Source organism: Castor canadensis, chromosome 8 (assembly GCF_047511655.1).
Source record: "Castor canadensis chromosome 8, mCasCan1.hap1v2, whole genome shotgun sequence".
Classification (NCBI taxonomy): Eukaryota; Metazoa; Chordata; class Mammalia; order Rodentia; family Castoridae; genus Castor; species Castor canadensis.
Window position 1 is genome coordinate 137,811,251 of NC_133393.1, and position 22,769 is coordinate 137,834,019.

The 22,769-nt window shown below is 38.7% G+C and overlaps 1 protein-coding gene across 7 annotated transcripts in view; it reads left to right on the top strand.

Moving 5' to 3' along the window:
- The window catches only part of Ano4 (anoctamin 4), a 391,963-nt gene that overhangs the window by 253,320 nt on the left and 115,874 nt on the right, over positions 1-22,769 (top strand). For 6 of the 7 annotated variants that reach the window (XM_074084215.1, XM_074084217.1, XM_074084220.1 and 3 more), the window contains 2 exons: positions 2,756-2,800; positions 14,203-14,334. In XM_074084215.1, coding sequence (XP_073940316.1) covers positions 2,756-2,800; positions 14,203-14,334 — 177 coding nt within the window. The remainder of the gene's footprint in view (positions 1-2,755; positions 2,801-14,202; positions 14,335-22,769) is intronic. The other variant, XM_074084216.1, reaches the window with a different exon arrangement.

The window sequence follows — 22,769 nt, forward strand, 5'->3', positions numbered from 1 at the left end:
TCCTTTGTCTCGCAGTGAATATTCTTCTTTGCCCTGTGGATTAAGGAAATGTGATCTTCATTTGCTAGATAGAAATAAAGTATTAACCCTGAAATTACAAATGCCAAGATTTGGAGGGGTCCATAAAGGAACTTGCTAAAGTGGGCGGGAGAATTCAGCACCAAGAACAGTTCCAAAAGGAACTGAGTTAAGTACTTTGGGTTTTCAATTTGCAGGTCAAATCAAGTCAGATGACAGGATTTAGGCAAGAGGGTATAAATTCTCTAATATACCTCTTCATGGACTGTGGAAAGTTATAGAGACAGATAACCAGCTACCTTCATAGAGACAGAGACAGAGACCAGGGACATATTAGAATGGAAATTTCCATTCATAACCCTGTGGTAGATCTCCCAGGCGATCTTATTTCCTTTGCTTATTGGTCTTTATGTCCTAATACCAAGTCAGAACAGAGGCTGGGATTTCTAGCATCTGTTTTCCTAGAGGCAAAATTCTCAAAATAGATAAATACATAGCTAAATAAATACATGGCTTTGATCTTGTGATTTGTTTTTGTGTTTAAGATGTTGAAAGGGAGCTCTGAGGACTCAAGGATTTATATATATATTTATATATATACATATTCACTAGGAGAGAAAGTCAAGTCAGTTTTCATTGAAAACTGCTATACAATAATAATTAAAGCAAGTTATTAGACAATGGTGTAGTAACTATGTAAATGAATTAATACCACATTATACCTAAGAACCAAAAGGGAAATAAACCACTACAAAAATATGCTTGGGTAGAAATTGAGAGCCCTTTCCCAGTGTAAATCTCACAAAACCTTCTACCAAAATACCCTTCTGAAATAAAGATTCCAAGGAGAATGAAAATTCGAGCAATGTTAATGCAAGGTTGCCTTAATATTCACAAGGATTCCATCTGCAGGGCCTGGCTGCATCATAGCAAGTATTTCTGCATGCCCACTGCCCACTGTGTAGCAGAAAAGTGCTGCCCCAAGCACCATTAGTACCTTTCTCACATGGCATTAAGAGAATGAGATCCAAGCAATAAGATGAAAATGAATGTGAATAATAATCTTCTTTCAGATGTAGAAATTCCTGCAGGACAATGATTTTAGGAGAAAATACTGTTAATGTGAGACATTAATTGGCCTCATTAATATTGCTGTGATTTTTCCTAAGCATAGATTCACTTGTTACAGCTTGATGCATTTAAAGTTTATATTATTATCTGGTTCTCAGTTTCAGACATGCAACTCTAGCCTAAGGAGATGCATGAGTTTCCCAAGGAGGAATTCTCCCACCATATCATTTCAACAAAATGTTATGAACAGCAATTGGACTACATTTAAATGTCCCAAAGAGTCTTACCTGTATTTATTTTCTGTAGACTGCACTTCTGAGTGTCATGATTAGTTTTCTTGGATATTTAACCATACAATGCTTAAAAGGAAATTAAAGAATAGGTTTCTTATAGGAAGGGGACAATAAAACCTGCTTCTTAAATACCTATATGTCCATAAATTTATTTTTAAATTAAGGCTTCATTTTTAGAGAATTTTTGGCTTTACAAAAAAATTCAGCATATAGTTCATAACATTCCTCCACACACCCCCTCACAGTTTCCTTATTAACATCTTTTTCATTAGTATGGCTTATATGTTCAATTGGTGGACCAATATTGATACATTACTATTAACTAAAGTTTATAGCTTTCCCTCACGCCATGTCATTCTATGGGTTTTGACAAGTGCATATCACCGTGTAGTTCTCATTATAGAATCATAAAGACTATGATGTCCTAAAAATCCCCCAGGCTTCACCTATTCATTCCTTCACCAAAGCCCAAGCCCTTGGTAACTATGGCTCTTTTTATTGTCTCTCTGCATATTGTCACAAATATGCCAAATATGTTTGTGACATAAAAATTTCCCATTTTCCAAAAGTGAGATAGCTCAGTAACAGTTCAGAATACAGATGAACCGCATCAGTTTCCTTGCTGCTCCATTGGCAGAAGCCTAAAATATGGAAAGGAGGTTACATTTTAATAAAGCACTGAATATACATAACTCAAACTATACCCAGAATTTTCATGTTAAATATTTAAAAATGTAAATATGCAGCAATGTAACTGAATCATATTAAATCTGATTTTTAAATATTTTTTCTAGGAACTCTTGGTCTGTCTTACCTTCATCTAAACCCAGTGGTTAGGCAGTATGCCCCAGTGTGGATATTGACGCTGAGAAGTTAGTGTCTTTCTGACTGGTCATGAGATATATAGTTTTATATTGCTCCTGTCTAAAGCATAAGAAAAGTGTTCTATAAACTTAAAGTACTATATAATTATTATTTTTACATAACACTGTGCCCACTAAATTATGTATGTTACCTCCTAATTCATCTCTGCATTTCCCTGGGGTGGGGAAACTGACATAGGCTGACTGTGGAAATACCTATCACTCCAAATCATCATTCAACACATGTTTTGCAGGCAAGGAGTAACGGTAAAAATCATAGTCCTAAGGAGAAGAAGAAGTAGCAATGGAAACTGTTTCTTAAGATTTCATGACTCAAAAGTGTATGCCCTGTTTTCCTACTACATTTCTCACTGTTAATCTCTTTTTAGTTTTTTCTTCTTCACCTCTTACAGGCTTCTATCTTCAATCTCCTTTCCTTCCTTGCTAGTTCAAACTGTAACTGACGATGGGTTTTCTTCTCGACTGGCTTCATTTTTGCTGTTCTTCCAGGAGAAAAATCTATTACCTGCCCCGCCGGTACAAGTTCATGAGCAGGTTAGTAGCACGCTATGTCATGATGGTGTTTGTTTGCTGGCCTGTGTACTCCAACAATGACAAGTAGCTATAAGCCTGGGAAGATGTCATATAGGAAAATGACTGCTATGTACATCCAAAATTAGCTGTTTGGGGTTAGCCTGAAACAAATCAGAGACAAAAATGTTCCTCTCAGAGTCTTCCCTGTGACACCTTCACACTCGAGAGGATGGTGTTTATCTGCAGGTGTGTAGAGGATGTTGTTCTTTTAGCCTCGTTTATTAGATCAATTACCCCAAATCCCAATCATTCAGAACATCTTTAGCCTGGAAGTTATTTTTTTTCATACAAATTCTTCCATCTACTATATGTAACTTGAAACCTTGAAGTACACATGGTCACCCTCTCAAAAAGTTGATGGGTACTCAAGCGCACACACACACACACACACACACACCCTTAGGCAGGGCCCTCCTGTGTTACTAACACTTTGTAAATAAAATATACAGATGTATGGCCTTACTCAGGAGCTCTTTCAACCTTCTTTACAAAAAAAATCCAAGTGGATTAAGATTTCATTTGCTATATTTTAAATCCTTCCAAAGTTTTTTCTTACTGTTTAATGAGAAGCCAAGGAGAAAGGGAACTCATGACTGATGTCCCTAATTAATTCCATGTGGTCATTGTTGAATCTAATTTCAAAATCTCAATTGGTCTTTTTACCATTCAGCATGAGCTGAGTTAATGGGTTAACTTGAGGTCCACTGAGTTTCTCTGAAAATTTCATAGTTCAGTTCTGTGAGATTTAGGATTAAGGTCACTGGGTTTGTATGCTATGTAGAGTGGTAAGTAAAAGAGCAATCGATACATTTTGGTGGATTTTCTCAAGTGTATATGCACTCAACAAAATATGGTGAGAGAACTAAGATGTTATGGTTTCTCAGTTTCCCTCTGCAGCACACTTAGTTAGAAGTTCTTCTACCGTTAGGTGGTAGATATGGCATTTGTATTCACTATGATTTAGATTAGTCCCTTATCACACTTTGGTCTTCTATAAATGCCTAGTATAACCGTAGCCTGTGTCAGTAGTCCTCAAACTTTATCCAGCATCAGAATCACCTGGAGAGTTGTTAAAACACATATTTCTATGTCCCACCCCAGAGTTTTTGTTTCAGTAGGTCTGTGATAGGGCTGGAGAATTTCCATTTCTAACAGGTTCTTAGCTGAGGCCAATGCTTCTGGTCCTGGGACTATAATTTGAAAACTGCCAATCTGCATGACATATCAATCTCTACCTTCCTGTTAAATTAAGGATTTGATAAATGATAACCAAAGTCCGATGATAACCAAAGTCAGATAGATTTTTCATTTGGAAATGAAAACCAAAGTCAGATAGAGCTTTGATGGCATAGTAGTAATATCAAGTCTGCACATGATATTGCTTCGATCTGTTTGAATAAAATATATTCCGAGTTCAAAAAGGTATGGACTATGAGGCTTACCTTTGTCCAAATTTTCCAAGGAGCCTTTATTTAGTAAAGTCAATGTATGTGTTATATTTTTATCATAAAGCCCATGTTGGCACTGGACGCTTGGGGTACGTTAATTCATACCTCTGAGTCTAAGTTTCCACATTCATAAAATGAAGTTGTCAGTTTCTACCCTGTGGGGTTGATGCAAGGTTTAGTAACTAGTATGCATCTCATGCGGGATATTTGTGAGAATAACCTTATGTCCACGCACACCTCCCATTCCCTTTTACTTTCTGAACGTTTAGCCAGCTCCTCTGTCTCTCCTTTATTATTTCATCTGATGACTAGTCCACTAGCTCCTGGAAAGTTTTTATTAGTCATTTATACTCCAGATAATCTCCATTTATATTCTCTAGACAGGCTTTGGCTTCACTATTTGTACAATCATGAAACTTAAACCTCAGGATCACTATGGTGTTGTACCCTATCATCTAGTCAACCTTTTGAGTTATACAGATGCTGTCTCATTGAAATTTGTAGAATTCATTCAGTGCTCTTCATTTCCACTGCCATTGCCATAGCTGGACTCTCTTTACCTCTTGCCTATTTTATAACAATTTATTTTTCTGCCTCTGTTCTAACCCCTTGCAAATGTTTTTCTCATCATTTTCTTAAATAGCAAAATCTTCTGGCCACTACACAGTGATCAAAATGAAGTTAAAAGACTCAGCTTAAGCCCAGCCCTTGATAAACTATCAAGCCCACCATTGTTGGCTCCATCCACTCACGGTTCCCAAATATGTTATGCTCACTTGGGAGTATGTATCTTGCATATAATTGTTCTTCTGGGTGTTCCATTTCTAACTTGTTCACCAAGGTGACACCTACTCAGTCCTCAAACCTCAGTCCACGTGGTTGGGCTTTTTACCCAGGTTAAATGATGCCTCTTTCTGTTCTCCATGGCACCCTATGACACCATCACCCCTTGTTGTAATCTATGGTATAGATGCATATCTTCCTACCAGGACAGTGTTTAAAAGCAAGGAAAGCACATCCTAATCTATATTTTCAGCACATAGCACATAATAGATGGGATAAATGAATTAACAAATGAATAGCCACACATACATGAGGACAGGAGTGGGAAAAAAGGAAGTCACAAAGGAAGGAAGCATAGAAAACCCAGGTCTGTGTAAAGTGTCAGGCATAGACTTTGGACTGAAACATTTGCTCCAGCAATGGGGAAGAGATGGGTAATGAGAACTAGAAAGAAATGATGATTAAAGGAAACACAGAATCTCAAGATTGGATGAGATCTCAATGCCAGCAAGTCCAACCATTCACTAAATACTCAAATTGGGTTTCAGTCAGTCCATATGCCTAAATATAGCAGCATCTCTAACCCATTTGCAGCTCTGATGATTAGAAAATTCTTCCTTAAAATAAGTCACAATCCCTCTTTCTCTTTAACTTTCATTCTTTGATCATGGTTCTTCCTCCTGGATAGACAAAAAAAAATCTACAGGTCAAAGGTAAAGTATGTTAGATTGTGAAAGTATAAGAGGATTTAGTACTTCTTGGGTGTTTGGAAATTGAGAGTTGAGGAGAAGGAGGGTTTTCACTGCCAAAGAATTATAAAACTGTTGTTGGATATAAAAGAAGAATGCAAATCCAGCGGAGACAGAGGTGTGATTGATGAGAAAAGGTGGTTATTTTCTTTTAGTAATTCTGCATTGTAATTCATACCAGGTCTTTGAGGTGTCATTGTAGTAGTGGCCTTTGGAATTGATGGCAAAACAGCCAGCATGAGAAGTAAAGCTAGAGAACCCATAGAAGTCATGACCTTAACCAGGGACGTGTATGTGATTTTCCAGGAAAGGATGTAAAGAATGAAGAGAGAGGGACAGTGGCCTTGGAAAATCTGTTCTGTAGGGACCAGAGGAGATGGGAGGTGGATAAAAAGTAACAATTCGAAAACAGAAGGAGAATGAAGTGTGGGTGGTGTCAAAAGCAGTAGGAATGAGTTTCCATAGGAATGTGCGTTCTTTAGCTTCTCATGAATGATGAGAGTTTAGAATCTATTTGGGATAGTCAGAAGTCATTGCTAATCTCCATGACAGCAGTCTCCACGGAATGGTGGTTCTCAAATATGCATCAGGATCTGTGTTTTAAACACAGACCATTGGGTCTATCTCCAGGGTTTCTGATTCAATAAATTTAAAGTGTTGGTTGACAAGTTGTAATTCTATCGATATCGCAAGTTATGCAGATGCTAATCCCTCTAGTTCAGGACCACATTTTGAATCATGACCATAGAATGGAAGGTATTAAAAACTATGACTGTTAGTGGAGGAAGGATAAAGTCTGGATGAATCAGAGGTAATGAGAGTTTATTGCAACCTTGAAGTTTTTTATAATAGAAGAAGAAGAGGGGACAAGACTTAGAACAGGACTCAATGGGAAGGAAGCAGAGAAGACCATGAACACAAGACCAGTCACATTCTTCATGTGTGCAGAGGAGAAGTTTTGATTAAGAGCTTGTGAAATCTGGTTTCTAGAGCTGGAAGAACAGTTTAGCAAACACTAATCTTTAGCTCAGTGATGCTCGCTCAAGTGTACAAATCACAATCATGGAAGATCTTAGGCATTGGAAGGCTCTGAGCCAAAATAAAGGAAAAAGAAATCCAATTATATGGTACAACACATTGATTCATAATTACCTCATAAAATAGTTCCCCTCATTGTCTACCATGTAGCATTTAGTTTTGGACTCCTCTGGAGTGATGTGACCTTCTGAAGCCCAATGTCTAGTGTAAATTTTTAAATACAGTTAACTACAAAATGTTATATCTATTTTAACTCTGTGTTTCATCTCAGAACACATTTATTCAGATAATAAAGAGCCTCAACTTCTGTGCAGCCAGCCCTGATACTCAAGTTAAAGAGCACATTTTTGACTTATGCTCTTGATTGTGCCCCAGTAATGAAACACTTGACTTCTGGTATTCTGAAATTCTCCTGTCATACTGAATATGGATATTTAATTTAGCTTTTAATTTCATCTATTAGATAATATTTAATTTCATTAATCCATGAAAGCCAACCCCCAAGCAAACAGATCTCCTTTAAGGATAAGATAAATTAATAAAAGTTTCTAAAGTTTATGAGTAGGCAGAAAAATAAAACATCTTTTCATTAATATCTTTATTCAAAAAGCTGCCCAACTCACATAAAGCACACTCATGTAGTTGTAATTCATATTTTTGGAATACATGCTCACTTTATCTGTGAATTTGGTCTATTAAACACTGCTTGGACTCTTATCTTTGGATAGGCTTATTATGAATTACCTGTCCAATAAAGAAGGAGAATTTGCCATCTTTCTTCTGCCTTTATTTTTTGCCATCACAAAATAGTACAAAAATAGTCTATAGAAGATATGATTAAAAAGTAACAAATTTGATTATCATGGGTGGCTTACAGTTGAAATCTCATTACTACAAATTCCTTTTCTCTCTACTGCACTGTAGGCATTCTGCCTGACTTTATCCTTTGTGATGCTTGATGGAGTTAATGATGGACTCTATTACATTATATATTCAGTATGTCACAATCATATCAGATGATATAGGCAAAATGACAAAATGGCTTGTATGTTCCCACCCCCATTTAAACAAAATTAATATATAAGTGTTCCAAAGCCTTTGGACTCTTCTGTAAGGTATTTAAGCTCTCCTCAAATAGGACCTGAAAGAATCACACTAGTTTCCAAAGATCTGTAAGTCCTATCCAAGGAGAGGCTGTAAAGACAGGGAACTTGGCTCTAAGAAAAGGAAAAAGAAACCCAAGCCTCCTGTTGTCTAACTGTCACCCAGTCCAGAAGGGCTTCATTTACTGCAGGATAGGACTGTGTGCTGCCTCCAGTAGAAAAAAAGAACATCAACAACAAATAGTTCATCTATAGCCCCCCACCCCTTGCAGGCAGATCATCTCTGAAAATGTAACCCGTTAGAAACGTGATGTATAAAATTCTACTCTGGGAAAAAGCAGATGTCTCTAAAGTAGGCCTGTTTCATTTAATTCAGTCTGATCAAGTTGTCACTAGTGCCGATTCCCCTTGGGTTTTTAGAGGCTCAAGAGAAAATTCCCTTTTCTTGTTCTTCCTCATGGTACTCCCACATAGGTAATTTATAACTCTGCACATAGGTAAAAGCCTTTTATAAAAGCCTACTGATTGCTCAGCATGTTGAGACAAAGTCCTTTGCATGTGACCACCTTTGTAGCTGAGGGAACCAAGGATCAAAGGCATTAAGCAGAACCTTCCTAAGGCACACATTAGGAAGCCATGGCAAAGATGGCAAGTCTGTACCCACTTGCTTATAGTGCATTGTCAGTTCTTTCCAGCTACTTTTCCTAGAACTTACCTGCTCAAAACCAGAATTTCAAGGAAAACCCCAGTTTACTGTCAGAACTGTAAAAGTAACTCACCTTGCAGTCCAGATACTAACTTGATAAGTCAAGACCAGAAGTTCCCAGGTGGACAATCCATCTTCTCTTCATTGATTTGCCTGTGTAGGCTGTAAAATAGTTTTTGCTCAGCAAATAGCCTAAATAGAACAAAGTAACAATGTATCCGACCAAAATCAATGCTAAATCACTACGCTAATGTTTTTTCTTTTCTTTTCCTCGTCACTGGAGACTTTATGAAGTAAGCTAACTCCAATACTAAAGAGACAAATGGGAGACTTTCTGATTAGTTTGTTTTGTGACTTAACATATCATGGTAAATTTCAAGATTGCCAGTTTAGGGAATCTTAGTTTATTTTATGTAATATGGGATCAATAAGGGATAATCACAGCTTTTGAATTTCTGTTGAGAAGAGAACTCTACATAAAAATTTCTGTCATTGTCATTAACATTTTCTTTACCCGTGAAACAACTACTTAATTTTTCCCTTTGTACATCCAAGCGTTGTATTCGTTATGAGGTTTAGTCCTCATATTGCCTTTTGTGACTGGCACTGTCAGGTCAGAGAGGTGTAGTCACGTGCCCAGCATCTTGCTCAAAGAACACTGTGCAACTAGACTGTGAATCCATTTCTAGTCGACTCCAAAACCTATCACTGTATACAGAAGATTTTCCACTTGGTGTTGCAAAATAGAAAGTTCTTTATTAACTTAAGCTTGCTTAGAGTGTTATAACCAAGACATTCTTGGCTAAATCATACCAACAAGTACTAAATAAAAAGCATATAATTGGTCATCACTTTCGAGATGAAGACACTAAAGGTCAGTGATGATAAATGCCTTGACCCAGGTCACGCTGGTGTGCAGTGGCAGAATCAAGAATCCAGCTTGAGTTTCATGCTTCCCTACCCAGTGATGTTTGCACTATGTATTTCTCATTTGTGTGGTTGAAAAGTCTGAGTATAGCACAGTTTAGAGATAGAAATTTATCTCCCTGGCAGCCTAGGAAAATACCCACTTACCCTGTCCCTGCCACAAAAGTATAGACTCTTGTTCTCAGAGTCCCCTACCTGGGAGCCATAGTGCCATAGGAACCTGGCTAGCCACAGCCAGGCCTTTAGGGGAGGATCAGACCAAGACTGCTTTTAAGAGGCATGTCAGTGGCCTGTTGCTGTCATAATACATTATCGCCACAAACCTAGCTGCACAGAACAACACAAATTCATTATGAAAGGCCTTGACTGATTTCGCTGATCTGGGCCTCCCAAGGCTGAAATCAAGGCATTGGGCTGCTGGAGCTTTTACCTGGAAACTTGGAGAGAATCTGCTTCCAGCCTCATTCAGGTTACTGACACAATTCCAGTTCACATGATTATAGGCCGGGATCTCTATTTCTTTCTTTCTTTTTTTGGAAGTACTGGGGTTTGAACTCAGGCTTCGTGCTTAGCAAGCAAATCTTCCTGTTTTAAATTTCCTGACAGGCATGTGCCATCACACCCAACTTTTTTCCATTGAGATGGCGTCTCACCAAACTTTTTTGCCCAGGTTGGCCCTGGACTATGATCCTAGACATCTATCATTTGCAGAGCTTGGGATGACAGGTACATACCACTACCCCTAGCAAGTCACTATTTCTTTACTGGCTGTTGTTTAAAAGTCATTATCAGTTTCTAGAGACTGACTGCATTCCCTCACTCCTGGCTCTTCTCATCTTCAAAGCTAGTCATGGCAGATCACCTCCATCTTCTACATTGAATCTCTCTGACCTCTTTTTCTTCTGCTGCATCATTTTGGCTTTTTGAGGACATATGCTCTTCCTATTTTAAGGCCTGTAATCTTACTTACATCTTCAAAGTCCCTTGTTCCAGTCACAGATTTCGGGAGTAGAGTGTGGATATCTTTAGGGGACAATCCTGCCAACCAGAAGAAATCACAAGCTGTTGATCACATTGAGTGTTTGTGTCTGTCATTGTGAAAAGCACAGAAAATGGACGGGACAAGTGTGATGGAACCTGGATGATCCATGATTTGTTCTCCTGCATCTGTTTGGACTCCCCAGTGAAGGCCAGTTCATCTACCACACCTTAAGCTCAGCCAGTGTCTCAGAAGGTTTAAATATGCATTTCAAATATCTTTCTTCTACTGTAGTGTTTTTAAAATCCAGTTTTGCTTTCTATCACTTTCATATTAGTCCTGTGTGTTCCTCAAGAAATTATTAGTAATGCTTGCTATCTGCCTGGAAGCTTCTCCAAAGCATTTCATACACACCATCTTTTATGAGCCTCCTCACCACCGTGGCAGTCGGTAAGATGATGACTTACTATGATTGTAATGATAATGGTGACTATCATTACAATGACTGTATTTTATTACCATGGAAAACAAGGTCCAGACAGGTGAGCGACACCACTGATAAACAACAGATTCAGGTTTTAGGCCCGACAGTCACAAATCCCAGCTTCTTTCTGTCAGGCCAAGCAGTCTCCACTTGCTCCCTTCTCACTTCCTTTTACCTGTCATTTTTCAATTAATTAATCATTTCCATTACACTGTTCTACTCTGTCTTCACCATCTCCACATTTCATTTAAATCATGGTGCCACAGCTGGTGGTTGAAAGCTGCCATTTCATTCCTATAGAGTATTTATGCTTGATTTTTTACAGCTTTATTTGTTTTTATATACATGAAGCACTGTACCCAGCTGGATCAAATTCATAGTCATTGCACACAGAGCCCAGATTCTGCAAAATGTAATCCGATTAGTGCTGCAGAATGGAGATGTGTGGGAGGTAAAAGCTCTATTATAGAAAATCTTTGGGCCAATGTCCTCCTTCTTGAATGAGTTTTAAGGCAAGCAGATAAAATAAAGCCAAGTGCTACAGGGAAGGCCACCAGCTAAGTGTAGGAAGTTTAATTTATGAGTCCATTTAAGGACTAAATCATTGAACTTAGACAAGTGATAGAGGCTAGGGAAACACAATTAACACTCAATTGAAAAGCAAAAAGAAATGTTGAGGTGAGCTAGTTTGCTCAAATTCTTATTCCTTTAAAGAAAGGGGGAAACATAGTAATAATAGCCAGCACTTTCTGTACATGAGACACTATTCTGAAGACTATGTATATATTAATCACTTCATCATCACAACCCTATGATCTGGGTGTCATACTCATGCTCATTTTATAGATAAGGAAAATTGAGGCACAGAAAAGGTAGATAAGTTGCTCAAAGCAATGCTGCTATTGTTTACAGAGCCAGGTTTTGAATCTAGGCACTCCAGCTCCAGAATTCACATTCTCAAGGACTATGTCATATTGCTTCTCTCCAGCCCATCGCCTTACTCTAATTTTAAATATCTTTAAATAGATGGTGAGTGGGAGGAGGACCAGGGAGAGAAAGGATGGAGAAGATAGCCCCTTCTTGGGGCTTTGAACCCTTTCTTTCCTAGTTGCATGATCCTGGGTGGAATTTTTACTCCTCTGTATATGGGGGGAGGGAATGGGAAGGGTGTACTTTGAGAGTGTGGGCCTAGAAAAACTGTATATTCTCTCTAGTTGGAACCTTCAGGGATTCTGAAAAAGGACAGCCACCATCAGGCAGAATTGGGGTTATGGTGAGACTGGAATACTGAGAGTAAAGGAGAAGGTAGCAAAAGAACTTACCATTATTTTTCTGTGTCAGGTTGACTGGGCTAAGGGATGTCCAGTAGGTGGTAAAACATTATTTAGGGATGTGTCTGTGAGGATGTTTCCAGAAGAGATTAGCATTTGAGTTGGTATACTGAGTAAAGAAGTTGGCTATTACCAATGTGTATAGATATCATACAGTCCATTGAGGGCTTGGATAGAGTCAAAAAGTAGAGGAAGGAAAAACTTGTTCTGTGTTTTAGCTGGTACATCCCCACTGTATCCTGCCCTCAGATACCAGTATTTCTGAATATCTGTCCTTCAGACTCAGGCAGGGACTTACACCATTAGCTTACAAGATTGAATTGTAGTCTGCAAGTGGGAGGCCTAGGGAATCTAATGGTTTAAGTTACAATACAAGATGAGGTCTTGAGAACTAGGACCGCTGATGTTGAGGGCAGGAGAAGATGAATCCCAGCTCCATAGAAAGCAGATTCCTCCTTACTTTGCTTTTTGGCTCTATTCAGGCCCTTAACATATTAGATGATGTTCACCCACTCCAGTGATGGGCACCTTCTACTCAGTCTACCAATTCAAATACCCATCTCTTCTGAAACATGCATAGAGATACCCTATAATAATTTCCTACCAGCTGTCTAAGAACCCCTTAGTCCAGTCAAGTTGAAATGTAAATAATAAATTTGCAATACAACACTTTTAATTGGAAAAATAAAACATGATTGAATTACAAGTATTTTAATAAATAGACTTAGAAGTCTTCTCCAGAGAAATTTGTTTCTTCTGTATCTCTTAAGCACAATTCCCATTTTCAGCAATGCAGTGATCCCTAAAATCAAAATATGCATTTTGGTCCTGGCTTAATTTTAATTTCAGCTGGATTATCACCCTTCAGGGGTTCATTTTGCAATGTATGAAGTGAGCATGACACCTGTTCAACCTGTCTCATACAGATGCTGTTTAATATATGTTCTTCCCTCTCCCCCCCAAAAATTCAGTGGTATAGATACCTGAGGTAGAACAGTATTTTAAAGTCTGGTATGCTTTTGTTTCTTTCAGTGGTTTGCTGTGAAGAGTAATTGAGAACTGGCCAGTTGGAAGCCACATGTGTTCATTAGTGCAAATCAATAGGACTGGGGGAATAGGGTCATAGCTAACGAGGAAAATGTGCCTTGTAAACAGTGTTTATGACCCTGTTGTTATTTTCCTTGATTTGGCATCCTTGTGTGCACTGGCCAAAATAACACCTGTGTGTCACAATGCCCCAGAACCATAAGAACTGTGGAGTTAGCTTGAAAAGAGATTGGCCAAGGCTAAAAATCTGACTGTCCACTTAGAGGCTGCTCAGGGAAAGTTTGAGAGGCAGGGAGCAAATCATGGCTCCTAGCTGTCTGTGTACACTCAGTCCACAGAGTCATACTGTCAGGTTTTCCCCACTCCCCAAAAATATGTTAAACACAGTTAGAGCTCTTTTCTGACTTTGGAGGTTTTCCAAACACAAAATGAGTTTCTAGGACCTACAGAATGTGAGAAGCTAAGGAGCATCCACTTCATTTCCAGACCTTCCAGCCTGTTATGACCACTTGGTCATTGATTAGTATGCGGGTGGACACAACAACTCATACTTGCTATTTCAAAGATGATACCCTTGAGTATCATCTTTGAAACAGTCCAGGGGTTCCAGCTGTCTTCTTTGTGTCTGTAAAATGGGACTACCATGAGTGCAGTGAGTGTGCCTGGAAGGTGTAGTGTCCTCATTATGGCTCTTTGGAGACTTACTTCCGTGTTTCAGGGTGATGCTGACATGCTGTACCCTTTGGTCTTGCCTCCCTTGTACCACAGGATCGATAAACAAATAAGCAGGTTTCGGAGATGGTTACCTAAGAAACCAATGAGGCTGGACAAGGAGACACTGCCAGACCTGGAGGAGAATGACTGCTACACTGCCCCTTTCAGCCAGCAAAGGATCCATCAGTGAGTGTTTCATGGCTAAGCCCCATCTTACTAAGGATGTGCAGCTTGGTAGAGACTTCCCCTGTAGAAGGAATAGCATATTGTCCTTCTTCCCTAAGAGTCTTTTGTTTATACTCTCTTTATAGCAGTCAGGATAAGCTTAGGGCTGTAACAATAATCCCCATGTCTCAGTGACTTAAAAATGAATCATTTCTCCTCCATGTGTGTGTTTGGTGAATGTTCCTCCCCGTGGTGATTCAGAGACCCAGGCTCCTTCTCTCTTGTGGCTCTACCAACTCCCTGTGTTGAGAGCCCAGACAGGGGAAGTAATTCACACCATTCCCTATTCACAAGAAGGGGTTATTTTGTTTGTTTGTTTGTTTTTTTATCTCAGTTTGCTTTTTAGTTCCTTCAACATGTCACCAAATTGTCCCAGAAAAAGTCAAATCACCTGGCAGCCCACTTGCTGACTCAACTAACGTCTGTCTCAGAACAGTAACATCACTTTTGACATGTGGGCAGAAAGAAAAAGTTGGCTAAGTAACAGCTGGTAAAAAATTGCAAAGGTGATAGAGAATTTACTTTGAAGCTTCTGAGATGACAAGAAGTGATTGTTGGTAGACAGGATAGATGGTAGGAGAGAAAAGCATGCCAAAGATTGTAAACAAGTGAGGAAGACAGCCTCAGCCCCCAAAGGAGGCATACATCAGGTCACCCCAGCTTCATATTCAATCAGAGTTGGGAACTCCTGGCCGTCTCTGCTCCAGTCACAGTGACAACTTCAGTAAAAATGACTCACCTGAGGGAAAGAAAGGACTCACAGATTTTTTTTTTAAAGTAGGTTGCCAGTTTTGAGAAAAAAATTAACTAAATGGCAGTTGTCAAGAAGTTGCAGGGAATGCAAGGTTGGGGTATGTTTTAGCAGCAGAAAATCAATCCAACTCTGAGGGAGGAGAGAAAAAAATTGAAAGCATAGATGTGCTGCATCAAAATGCACAATGCGTAGGAAAATCAATCAGATGTAAGGGAAACAACTCAGGAAGCCTGTGAGATAGCCAAAGTTGGATTCTCACAGGTCAGATTGGTACCAACCCAGCCACAATACATGATCATTTAAAACATGAAACTTACAGCCCTAGTTAAAATCCCCATGGAAAATAGGAACCAAGTAATACTTAATGTTAATTCAGAGGTGAGAATCTGTGAGTGTTTTCTTTAAGAAAGAAGACAGATGAAAGCTGACATGTTCCCACTCTTAATTGAAATCCTTGCCATGTCAGTTCTTCATATTTGAAGTTTTCTAATAATTGTTTTTAGAGTCTTGTTTACATTCATATTTTGCCTTTGCTTCTCACCTGCCAAAAAAGTGCCTAGCACAGTGTGGGAGGGACTCAAAATTTTTAGATAATGATGGTGATACACGGATAGGTAGGTAGATGGCTGGGTGGTTGGATGAATGGATGGATGGATGCATGCATGCACAGATGGATGCATGGACGAATTACTGAAGTATATGGCATACTAAGTTTGGGTTTGTTTCTATATAGCAAAATAGAAAAGGTCTCCCACTGCTTCTCTTCCTGTTGGTTATGAGTCTGATGTCATTGTTTTTAAAGATTTTTAATATGGTCCTAAAAATTAGAAACACTTGGACACCCATCAGGTATTCTACAGACTAGAAGTGGGAATAATATTTTGCAAGTATTTTAAAATATATGACAAATGAAAGATATGGGATGGGGATATTCAACTATCTCACATATTTGAGATGCCTTTTTGACATATTTGGGTATTGATTCACTAATAATTGGTTAGCTTAACAATCACTAATTCAGTGTTCACTTCTTACTGGGTATTATCTGGGTACAAAGAATATGTTCAAACTCCTATACCATCCCCCAGCCTAGTGATGCAGACTATTTAAAATAATTATAAACAGCATAATAGGTATGATTTAAAAAGAGAAATTGCTTTATGCTGCAGATTTGTAAAGAGGTTGGTACGTGTTGAGAGTTTATCACAAAGAAGAAAATGCTTGATATTGAGTGTAGAAGGCTAAGACTTGCCTAGCTAGATAAGGGAGGAGAGATAGCCTAAGAAGAGGGAGCAATGTATGAAAGAACAAAGGCATGAAACAGGATGGAGTGTTTGAGGAATAAAAAGTCATTTTCCATAAATATTTCTGTGAATAGAGTTAGGGAATGTGAGGAGAGTTGATCAATCCATAGAAGATGAGATTTCAAGACAGGATAACCAACAAGAGAAACAGAGGAACAACTGAAATGAAACAAACCTAAGAACCAGACCTCAGTGGGAACCAAGAGAACAGAGGCAGCTCTTTCATGAAAATGAGAGATGAAAAATTAAATAAGTATCTAGAATGTTATAGGTGATAGGAATTAATTTCTGTTTGAAAATTGTCATGCCACATGGGTAACGTTCCTTTGATTGCTGTGTAAAAGTAAGATGTGAAGAATGCTGGCTGTCAAGTTGGAAACAATTATTGGTATAATTAAAAAGTCCCTAATGTTGCTTTGAGGGTCATATTAATGGTTTTAATTTAATCAAAACTAGTTGCTAATGAGCTCTGGGAGTGGTTACATGATACCCTATGTTTCCAAATGCAATCCAAAGTCTGATGTGACATCTTGGTTCTGCAGAATGTTTCATAATTGTGTTTGTATTGGAGTAAAAAGAGAATGATGGAAACTTAAGTGTGAGGGCAGGCATAAATTTAGTAGAGAAAATAAAATTGAGTGTTTTGCAAATAATGATCAAAATGGAGAAGTGTTAAAATATTTTGCTCTGAGGATAAAACCCAGATTTGTAAGTTGATGCCCTGTCCTGCACCCATCCTCTGTACTATATACATTGGCCACACTGGGCTCTGACCTCAGCTCACTTTACCCTCTTCCTTATACTTGGAGTAACTTTTCCCTTAGGCTCTTTTCTTTCAGTATTCATTACAGACTTTTCTTCCAGAAAACCTTTCATGATTTCCATCCTCAACCCTCCATTCTGGGTGAGGTCCAATCTTTTATGTCTTGGTAATATTTTTCTTTTCTTTAATTAATAGTGTGGGCCTGTTTTGATTGTTTTCTCTTATACTACAAGATCCTTGAAAGACTATGTCAGCCTCATTATTTTCAAATCCCAATAATAAGTGCTTAATAATGGTTTCTTAAATGAAAAGCTAAGTGAATAAGTAGACATGAAAACAGAAAACTCATGTGAGGAAAGACTAAAGATGATATGAAGTTAACTGACTGCACACTCATCTCAAACTGAATTTGAGCCGTTTTCTCCATGTGGTCCACCTCCATTGTTCTCTGTATCTGATGAACAGTGTTCAATGACTGAAACGGAGTCTGGAAGTTATTCTAGACCCCTCCCTCACCTCTACTCTTCACATCTTATGCATCTCCAAGACCTGATGGCTTTACATCTTTGTCGTATCTTTACCCCGACAGCTTTTCCTCATCTTCCCCCCCAATATTATCTCACTTCTGCCCAGAAATCACATAACAGGATTTCTGATTGCACTCTTGCCCATGTCCAATGCACTCTTTCAGCACATACAGGATAATATTTTGAAAGTGCACATTTAATCACATCATTTGCCCTATTATGATCCAGACACAGGCAACCTCTCTTAGATCTTTGAATCTGCATCAGGAAATTTGTACATGTTGTTTCTTTCCTGAAATATCCTTCCATTCCTTCCTTTTTTTAAGCATTTAAAACAAAAATTTTCTTTGTGCTATGGACTATATGGTACCAAAAAGTTAAAGTTGAGAATCAACTAAAAGAAAATAGCTTAACCTTCTATTTGAACATGTCTGTGTTTGAGAAGCAATAAAAGCAAACCTGTGGATAGACATCTCTATAAGTCAAAGATTCCATTTGGTTATTTTATATGGCATCACCAGAGGTGGGTGTACTGGTGGAAAAATGTTATTACATACCAGAAACCATTCTAAGAACTTTGCTTTGCTCCTCATAACAGTCCTACATGGACACTTGCAGATGTAGAAAGTGAGGCACACAGGTGTTAAGGGACCTGCTGTGGGTCTCACACCTAGGCTAGATGATCTGCCTAACTCCACACACCAGTGATTTAGCATCATAGAAGCTCTTTTGTTTCACATGAGTATCTAATGTGTGCCCCCCCCCACCACCCGGGGAAGGAGGCACAATGTCGCATTCAAACACCTAGACTCCTTCTGTCTTGAAATTCTTCATTTCCTAAGTTCCTTATAGACAAGAGAGGGAGAGAGATCAATGATTTTTAGGAAGTTTTTATATTTATGGACGAGGTTTAGAAGCAGTGTGAAGCACTCTCCCTGACAATGCGTGGGTCAGAGCTTACTCACGTACTTACTCCTAACTCAAGAAACACAGGGAGAGCTAATCTACCTGTATGCCCAGGAGGAAAAGGGAAACAGGCTTGTTAAACAACTAGGCAGTGATGGACCAAAAATTCCAGTTCAGAGGGGAGGCTCCAGATCCCACAGGCAGAGTGGCTCAAGTGGTAGAGTACCTGCCCCACAAGTGTGGGGCCCTAAGTTCAAACCCCAGAACCGCCAAAAGAAAAAAAGAACTCAACACATCCCATCCTCTTAAGCATTCTGTTCCACTGTAGGATTTCTCATCCTCTGCTTTATTGACATTGGGACTGAATAACTCTGTTGTGAGGAGCTGTCCTGTGCATTTTAGGATCGCTCGTAGCATCAGTGGAACTCTACCCATTAGATACTAGTAGCATACCTTTCTCCTTCAATTGTGACAATCAAAAATGTTTCCAGGCATTGCCAGCTTTCCACTGGTGGTGATGGTAGGGTGGGCACAAAATTGTACTCTTTCCCATTGCCCTGAGAACCCTCTCCCACCTGTTTTTTATTACATGATACCCTAAAGGCAGGACAATCCATTATCTGATAAATTAAGCTCCAATTGAATCTGATAATTTTGCAAGATAAGAACATTTAAGCATTAATTTGTTCCTCTTCACCTCTTTCCTGTGGATGTTGCCTTGTTTAAGTGTCAGTGCCCTTTGTTTTTAAAATGGCACTAGCAGAAAACATCCTTGAGGCAATTACTTTCTAAGGTCAATACCCACAATACAGATTTCTTGCTGCTGATAGAATGAGAAAGGAAATAGGGAAAAGAGTCATGTTACTTTTTATAGCAGATATGTGGTATATTCTTTCAAGAAATAGTCACTTTGAATTGCTATTCAGAAAATTGTGCTAGATACAGATGGGACCATTTTCCTGCATATCCTTTGTCTCTATCATTATCATTCTTACATTTATTGTTATGAAACCCATAAAAAGTGAGATGAAATTAAATAATTGACCACTTCCCAAGAGGAAAATCTGAAATGTGTGCTATGTTTTGTGTCTATCTGTGTAAATACAAGCATGCTTATTCATTCACGTGCTCCGTGACAGTTGTTGTTCTGGGTGCTCAAGAATCAACAGTGAACACATGAACAAACATCCACACCCTCTTAGAGCTTAGGTGTCACATGGGGATAAGTGGCAATAACTTGTAAGCCAGTGGTTGTCAACCAGAGATGATTTGACAGTGTCTAGAGACATACTTGGTTGCCACAACTCAGGAGTGGAGATTGATACTGGCCTCTAGTGGGTGCAGACCAGAGATACTGCTTGTCCTCACAATAAAGAATTATCCAGATGCACATGTCAATGGTGGCAAGGAAAACATTTTAAAATGTCAATTAAAAACTGAATGAGAAGGTAATAAATGCTATGGAGCTACAGAAAAGGCAAAGTAGGTTGAAAGTAATGGAGATTAGTGGCATGGGGTTGGTGGTGCAGGTTATGTTTTTATAAGACAGTGTTTATACACTTCAAGTTATGTCTCATATAGAATGTGTGATTGGAGAATGACTTATAGGAGGTCACAATTGGGAGAGGATAGTTCCAGATAGGATTTGTTGCAAAAGCACACACCACAAAATCGGAGTATAAGTAGGTGTCTTTGAGGAGAGGAAAGAAGACCCTTGTGGCTACAGCATATATGACAGAGAGAAGGGCAACTGTGATGAGTTGGGAACATAAGAGGGAGTCTGATTTCATCTGGCCTTGTGGGCCATAGTAAGGACTTTGGCTTTTATAGAGGAATGATACAATCTAACTTAAACCTTTCAAAGTATCATTGACTGCTGTGTTAATAACAGGTTATAGGAGCAAGGGTAGAGGCTAGGACCAATTAGGAGGCAAAAGCAGTGATCCAAGTGAGAGATGATGTATTTATATACGCATGCATCTATATAGAGATGTATATGTATGTATGTATGTATGTATGTATGTATGTATGTATATATGTATATGTATGTATATATGTATATGACAAGTTTTTTTCTTTTAAAAACCTATCATGAAAATACATGCCACATAGGGTAATTAGTAGTGCTTTCAGCTAGTGCTTATTTTATATGTGCTTATTACCAGCACTTACTAATATCTTTGCAAAACTTGATTATGCACAAAACATTCAACTCATGTGTCCTATGCATGTATCCAATAGACACTGTAAAAGCCTTTGAAGGTAAATCCACCCACATGCCTTTAGATCCCTACCTTAATCTCCTCTGAGACAGTGAGCTGAGAGCAGAAACCATGTGCCTGACATGACAGGAAAAGGGTGAGGCAGAGTTGGCATTATTGCCACTGCTGGAGGACAAAGCTAGGGCATCAAAGTCAGGTCCTCTTATCATGATGCAGCATCTCTAAAACCAAGAAGATAAAAATGAAAAGTGAAAAATGCAATCAACCGGTCAGCCAATTGTGGTCTCCTTGTTCAAGCTGAATTTTCCTTTACTTCCTGATTCATTTGTGGCCTCAGTACTGCTAATTCATAAACCATTTTCTATGTTGAAGATATTATGGCCATTAAATTTTATTATCGAGATTAATGCCTGATCACAAGATACATGCATCACACCTTATATTTCATATACTATGGGCAACATAAAAATGGGCATTACAAAAAGACTAGACAATATGAAATTTGCTTGGATGCCTTTTCTCCTTTCTATGCTGTGAGCTAAGAGTAACAAAAACATTTGGGGAATAACAAAACAAATGGCTCTCAGTGTCTAAGAAGGCACTATCCATGGAAATCTTGATACTGACGTCAGCAAAGGGAAAAATTGCTAGAAGGACAGAGGGTGAGAAATTCTCTGTTAACATTCCTTTGATTTTTCTTACCATTGAATTTGTTCTCAGCAGAGTAAACTAGACTGAGACAGTGAGTTATAGACAATAGTGACCAGCCAATCACATCGTGGTACCAGCAATTGTAATGCTCAAAGTGAGAGCAACCACCATTTACAAGACAACTGTATTTTAGGGTTGCACTATAGACACATTAGACTCTGTGAGGGCCTGGATACAATGATAAGGTCAGAGAGACTAAGTGGCTTGCTAAAGGTTGTTCAGATCAATGTTAGATTAGTGAACAGAAGGGAAGTGTTTTCTCCACAATGTCACTATCTCATGTATATGGCACATGAGTGGAGCCCACATTAGGGAGGGATGACCTGTGAGTGTGAAGACATCTCTTTGCCTTTGGAACTTATTGCTAAAGAACTTGAGATATATTAAAGATACAGATAAAATAAAGTTTAAAATAGAAATAAATATTCTGAACCAAGAATATAATTTATCATAGGCTTGGAGGGTCAGGTGAAAAATAATGGGCCCAGAATTGCAGGCCTCATGACCTATATATCCATAATGGTTGACAAATGAGCCAATGAATTGGGATTTCAACCTAATGGGAGTACAAGGGAAACACATAGTAAGTCACATGAACTAATTTTCAGAGAGAAACAAAATTAGTCTTTCATTATAAATGGGTGCTTTTCCTAAAATTCTTGCACAGAGGCATTGAGGACTCTGAATGAAACAGTGGACTACATCACAGTGACCTTATAGCAAATGTGTTGTGGGGATTTTCTGGAGGCTGTTTCTAGAAGTCCCTTCAACATAGTTCCGGAAAGTTCATGATCATAATCTTCTGTGGGTGTTTAGGCAAGGTGTCCAGCAAAAAAATTCAGTGCAGCCTAAACTAGTCTAATTGTTTGCTGCTTCAACATGATTGCACAAAAATTAAAGTTGAGAACTGATTAAAAAACCAAATAACCTTAATTCATTTTGAATATTTATCTGTATTTGAAAGGAAAAAAAATCTAGCCAGGTCCATATGTATCTCTATAAGTCAGCAGATATGCCATTTAGTCATTTTATATGGTGCCACCAGTGCTGGACCTGGAGGCTGCTTACTAGCCATGGTTGTAGGGCCATCTAAACATCTCACCCCACAGAGAATTCACTCATACTGGCCAGCTGTGGAAACTGAGGTTGTCAGCATTTGAGTCCATTATTGTGTTAGATCATTACACTTCCAGGAAGCCCCTCTTAAAG